Source organism: Opisthocomus hoazin, chromosome 1 (assembly GCF_030867145.1).
Source record: "Opisthocomus hoazin isolate bOpiHoa1 chromosome 1, bOpiHoa1.hap1, whole genome shotgun sequence".
In the NCBI taxonomy this organism is placed as follows: Eukaryota; Metazoa; Chordata; class Aves; order Opisthocomiformes; family Opisthocomidae; genus Opisthocomus; species Opisthocomus hoazin.
Window position 1 is genome coordinate 2,865,225 of NC_134414.1, and position 21,590 is coordinate 2,886,814.

The window sequence follows — 21,590 nt, forward strand, 5'->3', positions numbered from 1 at the left end:
TGGTCAGGTGTTGGACCAGGCTGTTCAGGGCAGTGGGGGAGTCCCCATCCCTGGAGGGGTTCAAAAACCGTGTGGATGTGGCCCTTGGGGACATGGTGGGGTTGGGTTGGTGGTTGGACTTCATGGTCTAGGAGATCTTCTCCAACCTTGATGATTCTGTGATTCCAACTCCCTGCCATCCCCCTCTCCCTGCCATCACCTTCTCCTCCTGCCATCTCGACCTCTCCCTGCCATCCCCTTCTCCTCCTGCCATCTCCACCTCTCCCTGCCTTCCCCATCTCCTCCTGCCAGAGGAGAAAAGGCCAAGAGGCAATGGCCTCAAGTTGTGTCAGGGGAGGTTCAGGTTGGATATTGGGAACAATTTCTTCACTGAGAGTGGTCAGGCCTTGGCCCAGGCTGCTCAGGGCAGTGGGGGAGTCCCCATCCCTTGAGGGGTTCAAAAACCGTGTGGATGTGGCCCTTGGGGACATGGTTGAGCAGGCGTGGTGGGGTTGGGTTGGCGGTTGGACTTGATGGTCTAGGAGATCTTCTCCAACCTTGATGATTCTGTGATTCCATCTCCCTGCCACCCCCCTCTCCCTGCCATCACCTTCTCCTCCTGCCATCTCCACCTCTCCCTGCCTTCCCCATCTCCTCCTGCCAGAGAAGAAAAGGCCAAGAGGTGATGGCCTCAAGCTGCGTCAGGGGAGGTTCAGGTTGGAGATTGGGAGAAATCTCTTTCCTGAAAGAGTGGTCAGGTGTTGGACCAGGCTGCTCAGGGCAGTGGGGGAGTCCCCATCCCTGGAGGGGTTCAAAAACCATGTGGATGTGGCCCTTGGGGACGTGGTTGAGCAGGCATGGTGGGGTTGGGTTGGTGGTTGGATATGGTGATCTCAGAGGTCTTCTCCAACCTTGATGATTCTGTGATTCTGTGATTTCTCGCACGTGAATTGAAAGAGCAAGGTGACTGAAGGTCACAACAGCTCTGAACTGGTGCAAGTTTGGGGCTCTTCACAAGAGTGTGCAGTGATAGGACAAGGTGGGACGGCTCCAAACTAACAGAGGGCAGATTGAGATCAAATATTAGGAAGAAATTCTTCACCATGAGGGTGGTGAGGCCCTGGCGCAGGCTGCCCAGAGAAGCTGTGGCTGCCCCCTCCCTGGCAGTGCTCAAGGCCAGGTTGGATGGAGCTCTGAGCACCCTGGGCTGGTGGAAGATGTCCCTGCTGATGGCAGGGGGGTTGGAACCAGATGATCTTCAAGGTCCCTTCCAACCCAAACCATTCCATGATTCTAAGTCCAGGAGGACTGGGGAAGGAGCGCCAACTTTTGCCATGCCTCTCTGGACAGCGATGTCCGAGGGCACCATGGTTAAGACATCAACGGAAAATTATACAAAAATCCCAGAATCCCAGCATGGTGGGGTTGGAAGGGACTTCTGTGGGTCATTCAGCCCAACCCCCCTGCCCAAGCAGGGTCACCCAGAGCAGGCTGCACAGGACCGCGTCCAGGTGGGGTTGGAATATCTCCAGAGAAGGAGACTCCACAGTCCCTCTGGGCAACCTCCCCATCCCTGGAGGGGTTCAAAAACCATGTGGATGTGGCCCTTGGGGACATGGTTGAGCAGGCGTGGTGGGGTTGGGTTGGCGGTTGGACTTGATGATCTCAGAGGTCTTCTCCAACCTTGATGATTCTCTGATTCCACGGAGCTCACCAGATCAGAGCTTGTGCCGCGGGAGCCGGCCACGGCGGCACCGTGGGACACTGCTCTCCAGCTCCGAGCTCAGCGGGCGAGCGACAGACCCACACCTCCACCTTCCCACCCACCCGCGCTATCGAAACTCGGCGTGTGCCGCAGCTCCTCGGTGGAGTTCTCCTCGCCGTACGGCTTGGAGCACGTTGCACGACGCGACGCGCACCGAAGCTCTGCGGCGTTACGAACGACGGGGAGCCTTCGCCCAGCGAGGCATCTCCGAGAGCGCTTCCCAGCCGGCGCGAGGCCGAAGACGCGGCACGCCGCCTTCGACAGGAGCAGGGCACGAAGCGGGCACGGTGCCCGCGGATGCCAGCCCACGTTGTTTTTCAGGTAGCAGAGCCAGACGGCAGCGTCGGGGCCAGAAGGAAGAACGGAGGGAAAGCAAACACGGGGACGAAAAATTAACCCGCAGCTCCCCTCTCTGCGACTGCCAGCCCCAAAACGTGGCTTGGGACCAAGCTTCTGGCCTTCTCCCCCGCCCCGGGCTCGCAGCCGCCCATCACCCCGGACCGGGTCCCCGGATGGCACCGGGGAGCAGATGGGAGACCGGCTGGGACAGGGGAGGGAGCCCTCTGAAATCGAGGAATTCTGAAACAGGACAAGGGGCAACGGGCACAAACTGAAGCAGAGGAAGCTCCAGCTGAACCCGAGGAAGAACTTCTTCCCTCTGAGGGTGACGGAGCCCTGGCCCAGGCTGCCCAGAGGGGCTGTGGAGTCTCCTTCTCTGGAGATATTCCAACCCCCCTGGACACGGTGCTGTGCATCCTGCTCTGGGTGACCCTGCTTGGGCAGGGGGTTGGGCTGGGTGACCCCCAGAGGTCCCTGCCAACCCCACCATTCTGTGATCTACCGGGGTTGGCAAGGCGACGCTTGAGGGTTGACTTGGCTGCGGTCATTAAGCGTCTCCACCAGAAAGCAGACAACTCCCTCAGCCAGCAGAGGAAACGAACACGCTCCAGGGGCTGGGTGAATGCAAACCAGCAATAAGGCAGAACTTGTTTTTTTTTAATAACGAGGGTAATTAACCACCGCGGCGACTTGCGGAGCGTGACCCAATCCCTCATCCCTGCGGAGTCTGCAGGGAAAAGACAGCTCAGCCCGAAGGCGACGGCTCCCATGGCTGCGCTACGCAGGGGGTCGGCCCAAGTGGCCAAAAAAGTCCAATTTAACCTTAAAATCCAGGGTGTGTCCGCCCAGTGATGAGGACGGAGCGCAGGGACCGTGACGTCAGTGGGACGGCGAGCCCCAGCGCCGGGAGGACATGCCGGTCTATGCCTGGACGCAATCGAGATGCATTACCCGGTGCCTTCGCCACGCTAACGAGTCCTGACTCCTGTCAAGGCTTAATTAGCCCGGGCGCAGAGCCAGGCTGCGGGACCGGCCCCGTCTCGCCCTGCCCGGGTGCCTCTGCTCGGCCCCACGGGTGGCTGGGGCTGCGGCCAGCGATGCGGCTCTGAGGGAACTGGGCTTGTTCAGCCTGGAGAAGAGAAGGCTGAGAGGGGACCTTAGAAATGCCTACAAATATCTGCAGGGTGGGGGTCAGGAGGATGGGGCCAAGCTCTTTTCAGTGGTGCCCAGCGACAGGACAAGGGGCAATGGGCACAAACTGAGGCACAGGAAGTTCCGTCTGAACATGAGGAAGAACTTCTTCCCTCTGAGGGTGACGGAGCACTGGAACAGGCTGCCCAGGGAGGTTGTGGAGTCTCCTTCTCTGGAGATATTCAAGACCCGCCTGGACAAGGTCCTGTGCAGCCTGCTGTAGGTGACCCTGCTTGGGCAGGGGGTTGGGCTGGGTGACCCACAGAGGTCCCTTCCAACCCCTACTATTCTGTGATTCTGTGATTCTGTGATTCTGTGCTCCCTCGGAAACCACGGGCGAAGCGCGGCCGGCATCCAGCCCTGTCCTCCACGGGCCACGCCAGCCCTCGAAACCACCGCCGCACAGGGAGGAAGAGGAGGGAAGGGCTGCGTGGCTGATACGGGGATGCAGAGAGTCTGTGTGAGCCCCGGTGAGCTGCAGCATCCCGGCTCCTGCATGTCCCTGCGGGAATCCCACCTGCGCTCCTTCACGTGAGGTCCAATACCCGGGGTGGACAACAAGTCAACCCTGAGCCAGCAGCGTGCCCTGGGTGCCAAGGAGGCCAATGGGATCCTGGGGTGCATGAGGAGGAGTGTGGGCAGCAGGGTGAGGGAGGGTCTCCTCCCCCTCTGCTCTGCCCTGGGGAGGCCCCATCTGCAGTGCTGGGTCCAGTGCTGGGCTCCCCAGTTCAAGAGAGATGAGGAGCTACTGGAGAGAGCCCAGCGGAGGGCTACGAGGATGATGAGGGGACTGGAGCATCTCTGCTACGAGGAAAGGCTGAGGGAGCTGGGCTTGTTCAGCCTGGAGAAGAGAAGGCTGAGAGGGGACCTTCGAAATGCCTCTAAATATCTGCAGGGTGGGTGTCAGGAGGACGGGGCCAGACTCTTTCCAGTGGTGCCCAGTGACAGGACAAGGGGCAACGGGCACAAACTGAAGCCGAGGAAGCTCCAGCTGAACCCGAGGAAGAACTTCTTCCCTCTGAGGGTGACGGAGCCCTGGCCCAGGCTGCCCAGGGAGGCTGTGGAGGCTCCTTCTCTGGAGATGTTCAAGACCCGCTTGGACAAGGTCCTGTGCAGCCTGCTCTGGGTGACCCTGCTTGGGCAGGGGGTTGGGTGGGGGATCCCCAGAGGTCCCTTCCAACCCCACTGTGCTGGGATTCTGCGATTCTGGGATTTTTTTTTTTAAAGAATGATGGTGAATAACATGACCGCCGCCAATTTCTGCCGCTATCCCAGCAGAGATAATCAAGGCAGCAAACAGCCGGCAGGGCTCGGCCCGTGCAGCGGTCCGCAGGCGGCGCGGTTCACTGCGTCCTCGTTCCGCTCCCCGCGGCAGCAGGACGCCAGGTTTGACGGGGAAATCCTCGTCCCGCTCCGAGCAGCTCCGGCGACAGAAACCACCCCATCGAACGCCGCCACGAAGCCAGCGCTCGCGGTTCGGCGTGAGACCCCGGCTGGAGGGTGCCGACCCTCGTTAGTCAGATCAGCAGCGCGATGAGGCGTGAAACGACGAGCTGCTCCGGCTCCCAGTGCTCCCGAGGTTTGGAAAACCGGAGGAATTCCAGCTGTCCATGGAGAGGGGACATCGCAGCCCGCGGCTCGCAGCCGTCGGGGTTGGCCGCTGCCCGGCTCGGCTTCAGCGAGGGGAACGGAGCCGTAGGATGGAGCCGGGCATCAGCGCCCGTCCGAAGGCCGCGAACCCCAGCGAGGGACGGGCGCTGGAGCCCTCCTCCCCGCGGGTTCGTAGCCGCTGGCCACGCTGACCACCGGTGGGAAACCCACGCTACGCCTCGCGGCGAGCTGCCCCCTTCCTCCCATGGCTTCGGGGACGGCAGAAGGACATCGATCAACCGATCGCTCAGTTGAGGAAGGTGGGTCGCACCGCTTCGCCCACGGGTCACGAGGACGTTCGGACCCGGCGTCCGAGCGGAGAGGCCGACGATGACAGAATCACAGAATCACAGAATGGTCAGGGTGGAAGGGCCCTCTGTGGGTCACCCAGCCCAACCCCCTGCCCAAGCAGGGTCACCCAGAGCAGGCTGCACAGCACCGCGTCCAGGCGGGTCTTGAATATCTCCAGAGAAGGAGACTCCACAGCCTCCCTGGGCAGCCTGGGCCAGGGCTCCGGCACCCTCAGAGGGAAGAAGTTCTTCCTCGTCTTCAGCTGGAGCTTCCTCTGCTCCAGTTTGTGCCCGTTGCCCCTTGTCCTGTCACTGGGCACCACTGAAAAGAGCTTGGCCCCATCCTCCTGACACCCACCCTTCAGATATTTGTAGGCATTTCGAAGGTCCCCTCGCAGCCTTCTCTTCTCCAGGCTGAACAAGCCCAGCTCCCTCAGCCTCTCCTCGTAGGGGAGATGTTCCAGTCCCCTCCTCATCCTCGTAGCCCTCCGCTGGACTCTCTCCAGTAGCTCCTCATCTTCCTTGAACTGGGGAGCCCAGAACTGGACACAGCACTGCAGATGGGGCCTCCCCAGGGCAGTGTAGAGGGGAAGGAGAACCTCCCTTGCCCTGCTGGCCACACTCTTCTTGATGCACCCCAGGATTCCATTGGCTTTCTTGGCACCCAGGGCACACTGCTGGCTCATGGTTAACCTGTCCAACCCTCCTGCCGAAGCAGGGTCACCCAGAGCAGGCTCTAGAGGACCTTGTCCAGGCGGGGCTGGAATATCTCCAGAGAAGGAGACTCCACAGCCCCTCTGGGCAGCCTGGGCCAGGGCTCCGTCACCCTCAGAGGGAAGAAGTTCTTCCTCATCTTCAGCTGGAGCTTCCTCAGCTCCAGTTTGTGCCCGTTGCCCCTTGTCCTGTCGCTGGGCAGCACTGGAATGAGCTTGGCCCCATCCTCCTGACCCCCACCCTTCGCCTGGGCCTTCATCTTCGGAGCCGTCCCCGGCGCTCTGACTTTATTTCGTCCATCCGTAACGGCGGGGCTGCGGCGCCGCGTCTCCGAGAGGCCCTTCGGCTGGCGATTGAACTGATAAATTCACTGTATTACTTTACACAGATCAATACCCCGGCAGTTACCAGGGGTTGATGCGACCGAAATTGGTTTCAGCCAATTTGTGAGCGTAATAAATGTCCATTTATCAAATCAATTCATTCGCCGGCGCTCCTCCGCCCGCCCGGGCTCGGGGTGCCGCGGGGTGAGGGCTCGGGGTCCGCACCCGCCCGCGGCATCGCTGTCCCCCTGTCCAGGCTCCGCTCGCCCAGCCCTGCCCTCGGTGGGACGGGGGAGACGAACCGCAGGCTCGACCGAAGCCTGGCCGGGCTTGACCCCACCAACAAGCGCTGCGGAACTCGGCGAGGAACCCGACGCAAACCCAGGTTCCTCCGGACCAGGGCAGGGGGATATTCCCACCCACCCGTTCTCCTCCAGCTTTGAAACTCCGACCGATTCCGACGTCGCAACCGCCCCGCGTCTTCAAAAACTGTAATTTTGTCGTTAAGAAGCGGATTTTCCGCGCTGCCCTTCAGTCCACATCTCTGCGCTGGAAAACGAACAACGCTTTTCCTGCCTCCCTCCGTACTCTGCCTGAGGAAGAGCTGCAGCGGAGCCTGGAGAAGAGAAGGCTGAGTAGGTGACCCTGCTTGGGCAGGGGGGTTGGACTAGATGACCCACAGAGGTCCCTTCCAACCCCTACTATTCTGTCATTCTGTGATTCTGTGAAATGCCGATAAATCTCTGCAGGGTGGGGGTCCAAAAGGTTTGGAAAATCTGCGCTGGGGAGCGGCGATTTTGAACCCCCCCGTAAGCGACGGTGGCCTGGCAAGCGCTGCCTGTCCCCACAGGAGAGTCGTTCTTCTGATGCCTGGGACACGAGGGCACGGAACGAACGAAACAGGGACGTGCTTCCCGACCTGCCCCCTCGGGTCTGTGCCCTCAGACGGGAGACGCTTTCTGCTGATCCCTGAGGAGCATGTGTGGCTTCAGAGAGTCCCAGAATCCCAGGATCCCAGCATGGCGGGGTTGGAAGGGACCCCTGGGGATCCCCCACCCAACCCCCTACCCAAGCAGGGTCACCTACAGCAGGCTGCACAGGACCTTGTCCAGGTGGGTCTTGAATATCTCCAGAGAAGGAGACTCCACAGCCCCTCTGGGCAGCCTGGGCCAGGGCTCCGTCACCCTCAGAGGGAAGAAGTTCTTCCTCGGCTTCAGCTGGAGCTTCCTCTGCTCCAGTTTGTGCCCGTTGCCCCTTGTCCTGTCGCTGGGCACCACTGGAAAGAGTCTGGCCCCGTCCTCCTGACACCCACCCTGCAGATATTTGTAGCCATTTCTAAGGTCCCCTCTCAGCCTTCTCTTCTCCAGGCTGAACAAGCCCAGCTCCCTCAGCCTCTCCTCGTAGGGGAGATGCTCCAGTCCCCTCCTCATCCTTGTAGCCCTCCGCTGGACTCTCTCCAGTAGCTCCTCATCTTTCTTGAACTGGGGAGCCCAGAACTGGACCCAGCACTGCAGATGGGGCCTCCCCAGGGCAGAGCAGAGGGGGAGGAGACCCTCCCTCACCCTGCTGCCCACACTCCTCCTCACACACCCCAGGCTCCCCCCGCCGCAGGGACATCAGGCTGTCGGCACCGCGACCGCCGCGAGCTCCACGCAAACACCCCGGCAGCCGCGGCCCCGCGTGTGCCCCCCACCCAAACCCCCCCACCCCGGTCCCTTTGTATTCCCATCTGCGCCTCTCCGGAGGCCGTCGGGATCACGCACCCAGCGACGGGTTCCATCGGATTATTCAATTAAGGCGGTGGTTATAAATTAAAGCCCCCAGCCAGGCTGGGGAATGCCGGAGCCGCGGCGCGCGGCCAGCACGTGGAGCCCGCGAAGCGGCAGCGAACCCAGCCGGGAATGAAAGAAATAACGAAAAAAAAAAAACCCCAGATAGGGAAGCGCTTGAGGGAGGTTGTGGAGTCTCCTTCTCTGGAGATATTCAAGACCTGCCTGGACGAGGTCCTCTACAGCCTACTGTAGGTGACCCTGCTTGGGCAGGAGGGGACTGGAACATCTCCCCTACGAGGAGAGGCTGAGGGAGCTGGGCTTGTTCAGCCTGGAGAAGAGAAGGCTGAGAGGGGACCTTAGAAATGCCTCTAAATATCTGCAGGGTGGGGGTCAGGAGGACAGGGCCAGACTCTTTCCAGTGGTGCCCAGCGACAGGACAAGGGGCAATGGGCACAAACTGAAGCAGAGGAAGCTCCAGCTGAACATGAGGAAGAACTTCTTCCCTCTGAGGGTGACGGAGCCCTGGCCCAGGCTGCCCAGAGGGGCTGTGGAGTCTCCTTCTCTGGAGATATTCAGGACCCGCCTGGACAAGGTCCTCTACAGCCTACTGTAGGTGACCCTGCTTCAGCAGGAGGGTTGGACTAGATGACCCACAGAGGTCCCTTCCAACCCCCACCATTCTGTGATTCTGTAATAAAGCCACGTCTCTGCAATTCCACCTCCGTGAAAGCCAAGAACCGAAGCGGGGAGGACGGGAGGAGGGGACGCAGCGGCTCCTGCTCCCGTCCGGCCCCGTGTCCCGAGGCCGCGGGGGTGTCGAGCGCCTTCGCTATAATTTAATAAGCGAAAGCTCCATAAAGCCGGCGGCTTTAACGGGCAGAAACACCACCTGTGTCAGAAGCAGGCGCTGCCCATTAATCAAAGCCTCCCAATTAGCCGGCGCCGCCGCCCCGGGCGCGGACGGGGTCTGCTGGGGGTGCGGGGGCAGAGCCGGCTCCTTCCAGGGCTTCCCGATCCCGCAGGACTCGGCTTCGGCAACCGGGCGGCTGCGGGGTTTGGGGGTACGGCGGCTCCTCGCTGCCCGCGGGCCCCGGCCGTACCCCGCGCTCCCGTTTTCCGGCACCGAACCGGGATGCGTGGGGGATTCGGGGAATCGTTAACAGGGTCTGGAGGCGTTCGGGCTGCGGATCGGCAAATCACACCCAGCCCAGCTCGCCCAGCCTTGGGTTCACAGAATCACCGGATCATCAAGGTTGGAGAAGACCTCTAGGACCATCAAGTCCAATCACCAACCCAACCCCACCATGCCTGCTCAACCATGTCCCCAAGGGCCACATCCACACGGTATTGGAACCCCTCCAGGGATGGGGACTCCCCCACTGCCCTGGCAGCCTGGGCCAAGCCCTGACCACTCTTCCAGTGAAGACATTCTCCCCAATCTCCAATCTGAACCTCCCCTGACACAGCTTGAGGCCATTGCGTCTTGCCCTTTTCTCCTCTGGCAGGAGGAGATGGGGATGGCAGGGAGAGAGGGACAGCAGGGAGACAGAATCACAGAACCATGAAGGCTGGAGAAGACCTCTAAGACCATCAAGTCCAATCACCAACCCAACCCCACCACGCCTGCTCAACCATGTCCCCAAGGGCCACATCCACATGGTTTTTGAACCCCTCCAGGGATGGGGACTCCACCACTGCCCTGGGCAGCCTGGGACAATGCCTGACCACTCTTTCTGTGGAGAAATTATTCCCAGTGTCCAACCTGAACCTCCCCTGACACACCTTGAGGCCATTGCCTCTTGGTCTTTTCTCCTCTGGCAGGAGGAGATGGGGATGGCATTGAGAGGTGGGGATGGCAGAAGGAGAAGGTGATGGCAGGGAGAGGGGGACGGCAGGGAGATAGAATCACAGAATCATCAAGGTTGGAGAAGACCTCTGAGATCATCAAGCCCAACCCCCAACCCAACCCCACCATGCCTGCTCAACCATGTCCCCAGGGGCCACATCCACACAGTTTTTGAACCCCTCCAGGGATGGGGACTCCACCACCGCCCTGGGCAGCCTGGGCCAAGGCCTGACCACTCTTGCAGGAAAGAAGTTTTTCCTAATATCCAGTCTGAACCTCCCCTGATGCACCTTGAGGCCATTGCCTCTTGGCCTTTTCTCCTCTGGCAGGAGATGGGGCTGTCAGGGAGAGGTGGGGATGGCAGGAGAAGATGGGGAGAGCAGGAGAAGGTGATGGCAGGGAGAGCGGGATGGCAGGGAGATAGAATCACAGAATCATCAAGGTTGGAGAAGACCTCAGAGACCATCAAGTCCAACCGCCAACCCAACCCCACCACGCCTGCTCAACCATGTCCCCAAGTGCCACATCCACACAGTTTGTGAACCCCTCCAGGGATGGGGACTCCACCACTGCCCTGGGCAGCCTGGGCCAAGCCCTGACCACTCTTCCAGGAAAGACATTTTTCCCAATCTACAATCTGAATCTCCCCTGATGCAACTTGAGGCCATCCTCTGCTCCATGAGAGGCCAGGACACCTCCATTTGCACCAAGGGCCATCCAAATTGTCCTATCCCACAAGACAACGGCCAAGGCCTGGTACCCAGCTCTCAAAATCGTGGAATCATGGAAACACTAAGGTTCGAAAAGACCTCTGAGATCATCAAGTCCAACCATTCGCGCAACCCCACCACACCTGCTCAACCATGTCCCCAAGGGCCACATCCACACGGTTTCTGAACCCCTCCAGGGATGGGGACTCCCCCACTGCCCTGGGCAGCCTGGGCCAAGGCCTGACCACTCTTTCAGGAAAGAATTTTTTCCCAATATCCAATCTGAACCTCCCCTGATGCAGCTTGAGGCCGTTGCCTCTCATCCCATCGCTGGTTCCTTGGGAGAAGAGACCAACCCTCCCTCACTACACCCTCCTGTCAGGGAGCTGGAGAGAGCGAGAAGGTCTCCCCTCAGCCTCCTCTTCTCCAGACTGAGCAGCCCCAGCTCCCTCAGCCGCTCCTCATCAGAATTGTTCTCCAGACCCCTCCCCAGCCTCGCTGCCCTTCTCTGGACACGCTCCAGCCCCTCCATGTCCTTCTTGTGGTGAGGGACCCCAAGCTGAGCACAGTTTCCTTAGAAGCCTTTTAGCATCCAGCACGAAGCAAACCGCTCGTGAGCTTTGCCGGGCTGTGCCAAGGGAACCCAGCGAGGTTCGCAGCGGGAGGCCAGCGTGCCCAAAACCCGGTCTGGTTTCGCCCCCCGACTCCATCCGCTGCCCCGACGGAAGCCGTTCCCCTTCCCTCCGAACCCGGCCGCGCGCTGTACGGCTCCGCCGCAGCCACCAGAGGCCAAGCTCCCCATTTACTCCCCGACCTTATTTCATGGTGTGGGTTTTTTGGTTATTTTTTTTTTTAAAGCAGTGAAAAATTCGAATTTGAAGCGCAGGGAAAACAGCCCCAGCACCTCCAGTTTGGGATCGATGGCCGAGGGGCTGCAGACGAGGGAACACGAGCCAGCGAAACGCCCCGGGCTCGCACGCCGTGCAGTGGCTTCGCAGGCGTAAGCCACCACGTGTCCTACCAAACCCGTAGCATGGACAACCACCGCGGCCGCCCGGACGGAAGCCGAGGGTTGCCGATGCGTGAAGGCAACGTGCCGCGGAGCGCAGTCGCTTCAGGAGGTGCCTCCGAGAATCCTAAAGGTTGGAAAAGACCTCTGAGATCGTCAAGTCCAACTCCTGAGGTTCCGTCCTTGGCCGTGTCCATGTGCATGAGTAAGGGCTCATGGATACAGCCGGGATCCCAGAATCCCAGCATGGTGGGGGTTGGAGGGACCTCTGTGGGTCACCCAGCCCAACCCCCTGCCCAAGCAGGGTCACCCAGAGCAGGGGGCACAGCACCGCGGCCAGCCGGGGTTGGAATATCTCCAGAGAAGGAGACTCCACAGCCTCCCTGGGCAGCCTGGGCCAGGGCTCCGTCACCCTCAGAGGGAAGAAGTTCTTCCTCCGGTTCAGACGGAGCTTCCTCTGCTCCAGTTTGTGCCCATTGCCCCTTGTCCTGTCGCTGGGCACCACTGGAAAGAGTCTGGCCCCGTCCTCCTGACCCCCACCCTGCAGATATTTAGAGGCATTTCGAAGGTCCCCTCTCAGCCTTCTCTTCTCCAGGCTGAACAAGCCCAGCTCCCTCAGCCTCTCCTCGTAGCAGAGATGTTCCAGTCCCCTCCTCATCCTCGTAGCCCTCCGCTGGACTCTCTCCAGCAGCTCCTCATCTTTCTTGAACTGGGGAGCCCAGCACTGGACACAGCACTGCAGATGGGGCCTCCCCAGGGCAGAGCAGAGGGGGAGGAGAACCTCCCTCGCCCTGCTGCCCACACTCCTCCTCATGCACCCCAGGATCCCATTGGCCTTCTTGGCACCCAGGGCACGCTGCTGGCTCATGGTCACCCTGTCGTCCCCCAGCACTCCCAGTCCCTCTCCACAGAGCTGCTCTCCAGCAGGTCCCCCCCAGCCTGTCCTGGTGCCTGGGGTTGTTCCTCCCCAGGGGCAGGACCCTGCCCTTGCCGTTGTTGAACCTCATCAGGTTCCTCTCTGCCCACCTTCTGCACCAGGCAGAACTTCCAGGAGCTGGATGGAAAACGAATACAAGGGTGTATTCCTTGCGTAGCCGCACAGCTCCCTGCTGAAGGACGCTGCGGAGGCATCACGAGGGATCCATGGGACACTTGGGCAAATCCACGGGAGAAAAATCTCCCCAGGGCTGCTGCACGCGGAGGTGTAACTTCTGGGTTGGGGTACTCCCAGCTCGCACGTCGACGGGCACCGGGAGAGGAGGGTGGGGAAGCACCACGCCATGTTTGCCCTGCTAAAGCTGCCCGCGCTCTGCCGCCGGGGACGGGACGCTGCCCCGCGACGCGACGGAGCACGCGCGGCCAGGGAAGCCCCAAATCCCTCAGGGATGCAGAAACGTTCCCCAACGCAGCCCGTGTGTGAGGGGCTTCCGTACCCGGCGCCGTACAAATCTGCTCGTGAATTATTAATGAGTAATATTCATAAGAGAAATATCTGCTGGAGCTCCCCGTGAGTGCCCCAGCGACCTAGGGGACCTGCTCCGGGGCTCCGGCGTGGAGGGAACGGTTCGACTTCCCCGCGGAGCCGGCGAGGGGTCCTACCTGCTCCCACCGTGGCTATCGCGCTCTCCTGCCCGACGATGTGCTCCCTCAGGCGTTGCTCCAGCGGGAACCTCCGGCGTTCCTCCACCTCCCTCTTCCTCTGCTCCTCCAGGAACTGCGGGAGGGAAGAAAACGTCGGGATCAGCGGTGCACGGAGGTTTCCCCTCCCCGGGACAGCGAAGCCCTCCACGGGTACGCTCTGACACCCCGAGCGCTGCTCCCCGGCACGGGGACGCAGCCGGAGGAGACGCAGCTCGGTCTGGAGGCACCAGCCCAAGCGAGAGGAGATCTCCAGATCTTCCAGGGATGGGTCCGGGGTGCACGGGAATGGGGAGAAACAGGAGAGCTGCTGCGCTCAGGAACCGGCTCTGCAGGTGATGGGAAAACCGGACACCGCTCTGCCCCTGCCGCGGTGACACGAGGGAACGAGGACACCGCTCGCGTCTCCTAACAGCCCTCAGACCGGCGGGAGCTTGCCAAGTCCGAAAAATAAAGCCTGGGCTGTTCCACCTAGCTCGGTTTGCCCACCCTCCACACATAGAATCACAGAATGGTGGGGTTGGAAGGGACCCCTGGGGATCCCCCAGCCCAGCCCCCTGCCCAAGCAGGGTCACCCAGAGCAGGATGCACAGCACCACGTCCAGCCGGGGTTGGAATATCTCCAGAGAAGGAGACTCCACAGCCTCCCTGGGCAGCCTGGGCCAGGGCTCCATCACCCTCAGAGGGAAGAAGTTCTTCCTCGGGTTCAGCTGGAGCTTCCTCAGCTTCAGTTTGTGCCCGTTGCCCCTTGTCCTGTCGCTGGGCACCACTGGAAAGAGCCTGGCCCCGTCCTCCTGACCCCCACCCTGCAGATATTTCGAGGCATTTCGAAGGTCCCCTCTCAGCCTTCTCTTCTCCAGGCTGAACAAGCCCAGCTCCCTCAGCCTCTCCTCGTAGCAGAGATGCTCCAGTCCCCTCCTCATCCTCGTAGCCCTCCGCTGGGCTCTCTCTCTCACCTTTCTCGAACTGGGGAGCCCAGCACTGGACCCAGCACTGCAGATGGGGCCTCCCCAGGGCAGAGCAGAGGGGCAGGAGAACCTCCCTCGCCCTGCTGCCCACACTCCTCCTCATGCACCCCAGGATCCCATTGGCCTTCTTGGCACCCAGGGCACGCTGCTGGCTCATGGTCACCCTGTCGTCCCCCAGCACTCCCAGTCCCTCTCCGCAGAGCTGCTCTCCAGCAGCTCAGCCCCAGCCTGTCCTGGTGCCTGGGGTTGTTCCTCCCCAGGGGCAGGACCCTGCCCTTGCCCTTGGTGACCTCCATCAGGTTAACCCAAAGTGACTTTTTTCTCAGAAAATACGCTTAAACCAGCAACCCGCGGATGCTCTGGATGGAAAAGGCAGGGCTGGGCAGCAGCGGGGTGTTTTCCGTAGAGGGTCCCACCTCAGCGTGGTGGAACGGACATGGGCTCAGCTCTGGAGCTGCTCCCACCAGAAGAGACCCCGGGGAAAGGGAGACCGCTCGCTTGCCCGGGCTGAAACACCCCTCAAAAACCCTCCAGCAGCCGCTGGTGGAGACAGCAGAGACCACTGGAGGGGTCTGACTGGGCCCAGTACACCGCAGGATGGAGCTGAATGGCAAGAGAAGGCTTGGGAGGGCTGTGGTCCCGGGGCTGCTGTCCCCCCAGTCGCCTATTGAAGATGCTCATTTTGAGGGCAGATCCCTGCTTTTCCGCCCTAGACACGCGACAGCTCGTCCCAGTTTCCCCAGACTGCGCAGCAATGGGAACCAGCTCGAGAGTCCCAAACACCAAGCAAGTCTGGTCTAGCACGGGGAAAGCACACGCAGAATTCTTTTTTTTTTTTTTAAAAAAAACCCAAGAATAGAGGAAATCAAAATAAATTAAAAATACATATGAAAACTCCTTGTTATTCTGCCACAAGGCTACGTAAATAAAATCTATGGGATGCGCCCGCCCAGCCACGCTTCTGCCAATCCATCCTCTCGCGGCGCTGAAAACGGGCAATAAATTCTCAAAGACTCTCGGCGGAACGCAGGCACCGGGGCGGACGCATCCCACCACCCCCCCAGCCGAATATTCATCACGGGCCGCCGCTCCTGCCCGATGTTTTATCCGCGAGGAGAAGCGCTCGCGGGAGGAACGTCGCCGCAGATATATTTCCTCGCTCTCCTGCGCCCACTCGTTCGGCAGAGAAGCCGAGGCAGCCCGTTGGATTCTCGGGGTGGGTTTCCTCGCCGATGTTGGACTCTGGAGACCACTTACCCGGCAGATCGTTTCTCCCCCCACCTTCACCTCCTCCTCGTAAAGATTTCAAGCGTTTTATTCGCAACTTTTCTTGCTCAGAATTTGCTCGGAGGGCTGCCCGAGCGACCCAGCAGCGCTCGTGGCCACCTTGAGAAGCTGTCGGGTCTGCAGGGGACAGCCACGGTCGGGCTCTCCTCTGCTGTGATGGAGCATGGAAAGCCCGAGAGGAAACATCACAGAATCACAGAATCATAGGTTGGAGAAGACCTCTAAGACCATCGAGTCCAACCACCAACCCAACCCCACCATGTCTGCTCAACCATGTCCCCAAGGGCCACATCCACACGGTTTCTGAACCCCTCCGGGGATGGGGACTCCCCCACCGCCCTGGGCAGCCTGGCCCAAGGCCTGACCACTCTTCCAATGAAGACATTTCTCCCAATGTCCAACCTGAACCTCCCCTGACACAGCTTGAGGCCTTTTCCTCTTGGCCTTTTCTCCTCTGGCAGGAGGAGACGGGGATGGCAGGGAGAGAAGGATGGCAGGGAGATAGAATCACAGAATCATCAAGTTTGGAGAAGACCTCTAAGACCATCAAGTCCAACCATGAACCCAACCCCACCAGGCCTGCTCAACCATGTCCCCAAGGGCCACATCCACACGGTGTTTGAACCCCTCCAGGGATGGGGACTCCCCCACTGCCCTGGGCAGCCTGGGCCAAGGCCTGACCACTCTCTCAGCAAAGAAATTTTTCACAATATCCAACCTGAACCTCCCCTGACACAGCTTGAGGCCATCGCCTCTTGGCCTTTTCTCCTCTGGCAGGAGGAGATATGGATGGCAGGGAGAGGGAGATGGCAGGGAAGAGAGGAGGATGGCAGGGAGAGGTGGGGATGGCAGGAGAAGATGGGGAGAGCAGGAGAAGGTGATGGCAGGGAGAGGGAGATGGCAGGGAGACAGAATCACAGAATCATCAAGGTTGGAGAAGACCTCCGAGACCATCAAGTCCAACCACCAACCCAACCCCACCAGGCCTGCTCAACCATGTCCCCAGGGGCCACATTCACACGGTTTCTGAACCCCTCCAGGGATGGGGACTGCACCACCGCCCTGGGCAGCCTGGGCCAAGGCCTGACCACTCTTCCAATGAAGACATTTCTCCCAATGTCCAACCTGAACCTCCCCTGACACAGCTTGAGGCCTTTTCCTCTTGGCCTTTTCTCCTCTGGCAGGAGGAGATGGGGATGGCAGGGAGAGAAGGATGGCAGGGAGATAGAATCACAGAATCATCAAGTTTGGAGAAGACCTCTAAGACCATCAAGTCCAACCATGAACCCAACCCCACCATGCCTGCTCAACCATGTCCCCAAGTGCCACATCCACATGGTTTCTGAACCCCTCCAGGGATGGGGACTCCACCACTGCCCTGGGCAGCCTGGGCCAAGGCCTGACCACTCTTGCAGCAAAGACATTTTTCCCAGTCTCCAACCTGAACCTCCCCTGATGCAGCTTGAGGCCATTGCCTCTCGTCCTGTCGCTGGTTCCTTGGGAGAAGAGACCAACCCCCCCCTCACTACACCCTCCTCTCAGGGAGCTGGAGAGAGCGAGAAGGTCTCCCCTCAGCCTCCTCTTCTCCAGACTGAACAACCCTGCAGACCCATGTCAGAGGGAGGCCTCAGACCCAAGAATTTTACCTCCTTGACATCAGGCTGCAGACCCCTCACTGTCTAATACCCTGCTACTCCATCAATCTACTCAGTTTTGGGGATTTTACTGGCAAATGTGGCTCTTTTCCCTCCAAAACACCTCGTAACAGCAACTCACAAGTGGACCACGTGCGCTGCAGCCCACCGAAGCGGACAGCGAGGCTGCCGGCACGGGTTGGACATTTGATGGCCCAGCAGCAGCAATAGGCGGCTTATGTCTCAGCAAGGCGTGGCTGCCAGCCCCGCAGCCGAGCGCAGGATGCTCCTGCCTGGTTCCTCACAAGGAATTTCACAAAACGCAGGGAGAACAACCCCCTGACTTCGCTGTGATTTCGCCAAGGGGTTGTGGAATGGTGTTACAGTCAACCGGGCTGTGCTGGTCGAGAGCCGGCTGACCAGGAGCCAGCAGTGTGCCCAGGTGGGCAAGGAGGCCAAGGGCATCCTGGCTTGGATCAGGAATGGTGTGGCCAGCAGGAGCAGGGAGGGGATCGTGCCCCTGGACTCGGCACTGGTGAGGTCAAACCTCAAGTGCTGTGTTCAGTTTTGGGCCCCTCGCTCCAAGAAGGACATGGAGGGGCTGGAGCGTGTCCAGAGAAGGGCAGCGAGGCTGGGGAGGGGGCTGGAGAACAAGTCTGATGGGGAGCAGCTGAGGGAGCTGGGGCTGCTCAGGCTGGAGAAGAGGAGGCTGAGGGGAGACCTTCTCGCTCTCTCCAGCTCCCTGACAGGAGGGTGCAGTGAGGGGGGGTTGGTGTCTGCTCCCAAGGAACCAGCGACAGGACAAGAGGAGATGGCCTCAAGCTGCATCAGGGGAGGTTCAGATTGGACACTGGGAAAAATGTCTTCACAGAAAGAGTGGTCAGGCCTTGGCCCAGGCTGCCCAGGGCAGTGGGGGAGTCCCCATCCCTGGAGGGGTTCAAAAACTGTGTGGATGTGGCCCTTGGGGACATGGTTGAGCAGGCATGGTGGGGTTGGGTTGGCGGTTGGACTTGATGATCTTAGAGGTCTTCTCCAACCTTAGTGATTCTGTGATTCTCTGATTCTGCAAGCTGGGTACCAGGCCTGGGCCATTGCCGTGTGGGATGGGGCAATTTGGACGGCCCTTCGTGCAAACGGAGGTGTCCCAGCCTCTCATGGAGCAGAGGATGGCCTCAAGTTGCGTCAGGGGAGGTTCAGGTTGGATATTGGGAAAAATTTCTTCACAGAAAGAGTGGTCAGGCCTTGGCCCAGGCTGCCCAGGGCAGTGGGGGAGTCCCCATCCCTGGAGAGGTTCAAAAACTGTGTGGATGTGGCCCTTGGGGACATGGTTGAGCAGGCATGGTGGGGTTGGGTTGGCGGTTGGACTTGATGGTCTCAGAGGTCTTCTCCAACCTTAATGGTTCTGAGATTCCGTGATTCCTCAGCACGCTGCTGAGGAAGAAACGTCAACGTGGAAGAGGAGGGCACAGAGCCACGGACACAGCTAAACAGACCTCACAGGTGTTTTTTCCTCCTTCCACATCACGTCACCACCTCACGCAGACCTCTTCTGCAAGAGGTGCAGGGGTGCCACGGCGCTCCCCTGCTTAGGTGTCCCCCAAAGCTGCTCTTGCCACCGGCAAGGGAACCGAACGTCACGGCAACGCCGGGCTCACCTTCGTCTCGGCCGCTTGCAGCAGGCTCCGGACCTCCCCTTCCCGGGCGTAGTCCAGCGGCGTGTGGCCCATCTCGTTCTTCTGCAGGGGGTTGGCACCTGATGGCGGGAAGGGAGGCACAGGATCAGGGCACCGCGCTCAGCCTCGGGGCAGAAGGCGCCGGAAGCGCACCGCGTGCCTCCCGTCCCCGTCCCCGTCCCCTCTCAGCTCTGCTCCCAGGGGTCTTGGGATGGGAAGGGGGCAACGGACAACCCGCGCCCTCACGCATGGTGGCCCGGGGAACGGGAGGAGGGACCGACACCGTCAACACCTGGCGTGGTGGGGCAAGGCTGCGCGGGGGGATGGGAGCACCAGAGACCCAACTGGGGGGATGAACTGGAGTCAGACATCCCACAGACCCAACTGGGGGGATGAACTGGAGTCAGACATCCCACAGACCCAACTGGGGGGATGAACTGGAGTCAGACATCCCACAGATCCAACTGGGGGGATGAACTGGAGTCAGACACCCCACAGACCCAACTGGGGGCATGAACTGGAGTCCAACACCCCACAGACCCAACTGGGGGCATGAACTGGAGTCAGACACACCACAGACCCAACTGGGGGCATGAACTGGAGTCAGACACCCCACAGACCCAACTGGGGGGATGAACTGGAGTCAGACACCCCACAGACCCAACTGGGGGCATGAACTGGAGTCAGACACCCCACAGACCCAACTGGGGGCATGAACTGGAGTCAGACACCCCACAGACCCAACTGGGGGCATGAACTGGAGTCGGACACCCCACAGACCCAACTGGGGGCATGAACTGGAGTCAGACACCCCACAGACCCAACTGGGGGGATGAACTGGAGTCAGACACCCCACAGACCCAACTGGGGGCATGAACTGGAGTCAGACACCCCACAGACCCAACTGGGGGCATGAACTGGAGTCAGACACCCCACAGACCCAACTGGGGGCATGAACTGGAGTCAGACACCCCACAGACCCAACTGGGGGGATGAACTGGAGTCAGACACCCCACAGACCCAACTGGGGGGATGAACTGGAGTCAGACACCCCACAGACCCAACTGGGGGCATGAACTGGAGTCCGACACCCCACAGACCCAACTGGGGGGATGAACTGGAGTCAGACACCCCACAGACCCAACTGGGGGGATGAACTGGAGTCAGACACCCCACACACCCAACTGGGGGCATGAACTGGAGTCAGACACCCCACAGACCCAGCGGGGGGCATGAACTGGAGTCAGACACCCCACAGACCCAACTGGGGGCATGAACTGGAGTCAGACACCCCACAGACCCAACTGGGGGCATGAACTGGAGTCAGACACCCCACAGACCCAACGGGGGGGATGAACTGGAGTCAGACACCCCACAGACCCAACTGGGGGCATGAACTGGAGTCAGACACCCCACAGACCCAACTGGGGCGATGAACTGGAGTCAGACACCCCACAGACCCAACTGGGGGGATGAACTGGAGTCAGACACCCCACAGACCCAACTGGGGGCATGAACTGGAGTCAGACACCCCACAGACCCAACTGGGGGCATGAACTGGAGTCAGACACCCCACACACCCAACTGGGGGGATGAACTGGAGTCAGACACCCCACAGACCCAACTGGGGGCATGAACTGGAGTCAGACACCCCACAGACCCAACTGGGGCGATGAACTGGAGTCAGACACCCCACAGACCCAACTGGGGGCATGAACTGGAGTCAGACACCCCACAGACCCAACGGGGGGGATGAACTGGACTCAGACACCCCACAGACCCAACTGGGGGGATGAACTGGAGTCAGACACCCCACAGACCCAACTGGGGGCATGAACTGGAGTCAGACACCCCACAGACCCAACTGGGGGGATGAACTGGAGTCAGACACCCCACAGACCCAACTGGGGCGATGAACTGGAGTCAGACACCCCACAGACCCAACTGGGGGCATGAACTGGAGTCAGACACCCCAGGGACTGAATTGGGGGGATGAACTGGAGTCAGATGGTCGCCCTGATGGAAACAAGCTTGCGCAGAGGGAGCTCCCATTCTCTGTCCCCGTCCCAGACACACTGGACCGTGGTAGGACATGCCCAATTAAACTGGTCCCAGTCACAGCGCTGGGAAGTATACTCAGGGAATCTGCAGAGAATCCCAGAATCATTACAGTTGGAAAAGACCTCTAAGATCATCGAGTCCAACCGTCAGCCCAACCCCACCATGGCTGCTAAACCAGGTCCTGAAGCGCCCTTGGATAAGATGGTCTAAGGTCAGAAGAGAGGGTTACTGGGGAACAGCCAGTGATGCCAGCAAGTTCCCACAGGACTCGTCTCCGACTCTTGGCACCCCAGGAGATGTCTCCAAGACAGCGAGGCTCAGCCTTAGCATCCGTGACTCCATGACAGCTTGCTGTCACCAACCAGACACCAAGGGTTATGAGAACGAACCTTCAGACCAGCCTCAAGCCCCCCGAGCTGGTGCTCGAGCTGACCACCCGCCGGTTCCCCAGCCAGCGCGGCGATTGAGCCTTGAGGAGCACCTTGGTGAGGGAAGAGCCCGTTCCTCCTCTCGCTCGACTGCGGAAAGCGGGAGCGTGGGCGCTGCCACAGCATCCCCGCTCCGTGCTGAGGCTTGGCCAACATCTCCCATCCCGTTGGGCGCACGGCAGCGAACCGGGCACCTCGGCGCCGGCTGCGGCTCCTCGCTCCTACGGCGCAGGAGATCACCAGGAGCGCTCAATAACGGCGAGCAGCCATCGTCGTACACGAAAGCAGCAGCGAGCGGAGCTCAGGACAAGGG

General features: G+C 60.4%; 1 protein-coding gene across 1 annotated transcript in view; it reads right to left on the minus strand.

Annotated features, from left to right (window-relative positions):
- CLPB (ClpB family mitochondrial disaggregase) overlaps nucleotides 1-21,590 on the minus strand; it is a 95,835-nt gene that overhangs the window by 11,603 nt on the left and 62,642 nt on the right. The window contains 2 exon segments of the mRNA XM_075413915.1: nucleotides 13,188-13,302; nucleotides 18,771-18,868. Coding sequence (XP_075270030.1) covers nucleotides 13,188-13,302; nucleotides 18,771-18,868 — 213 coding nt within the window.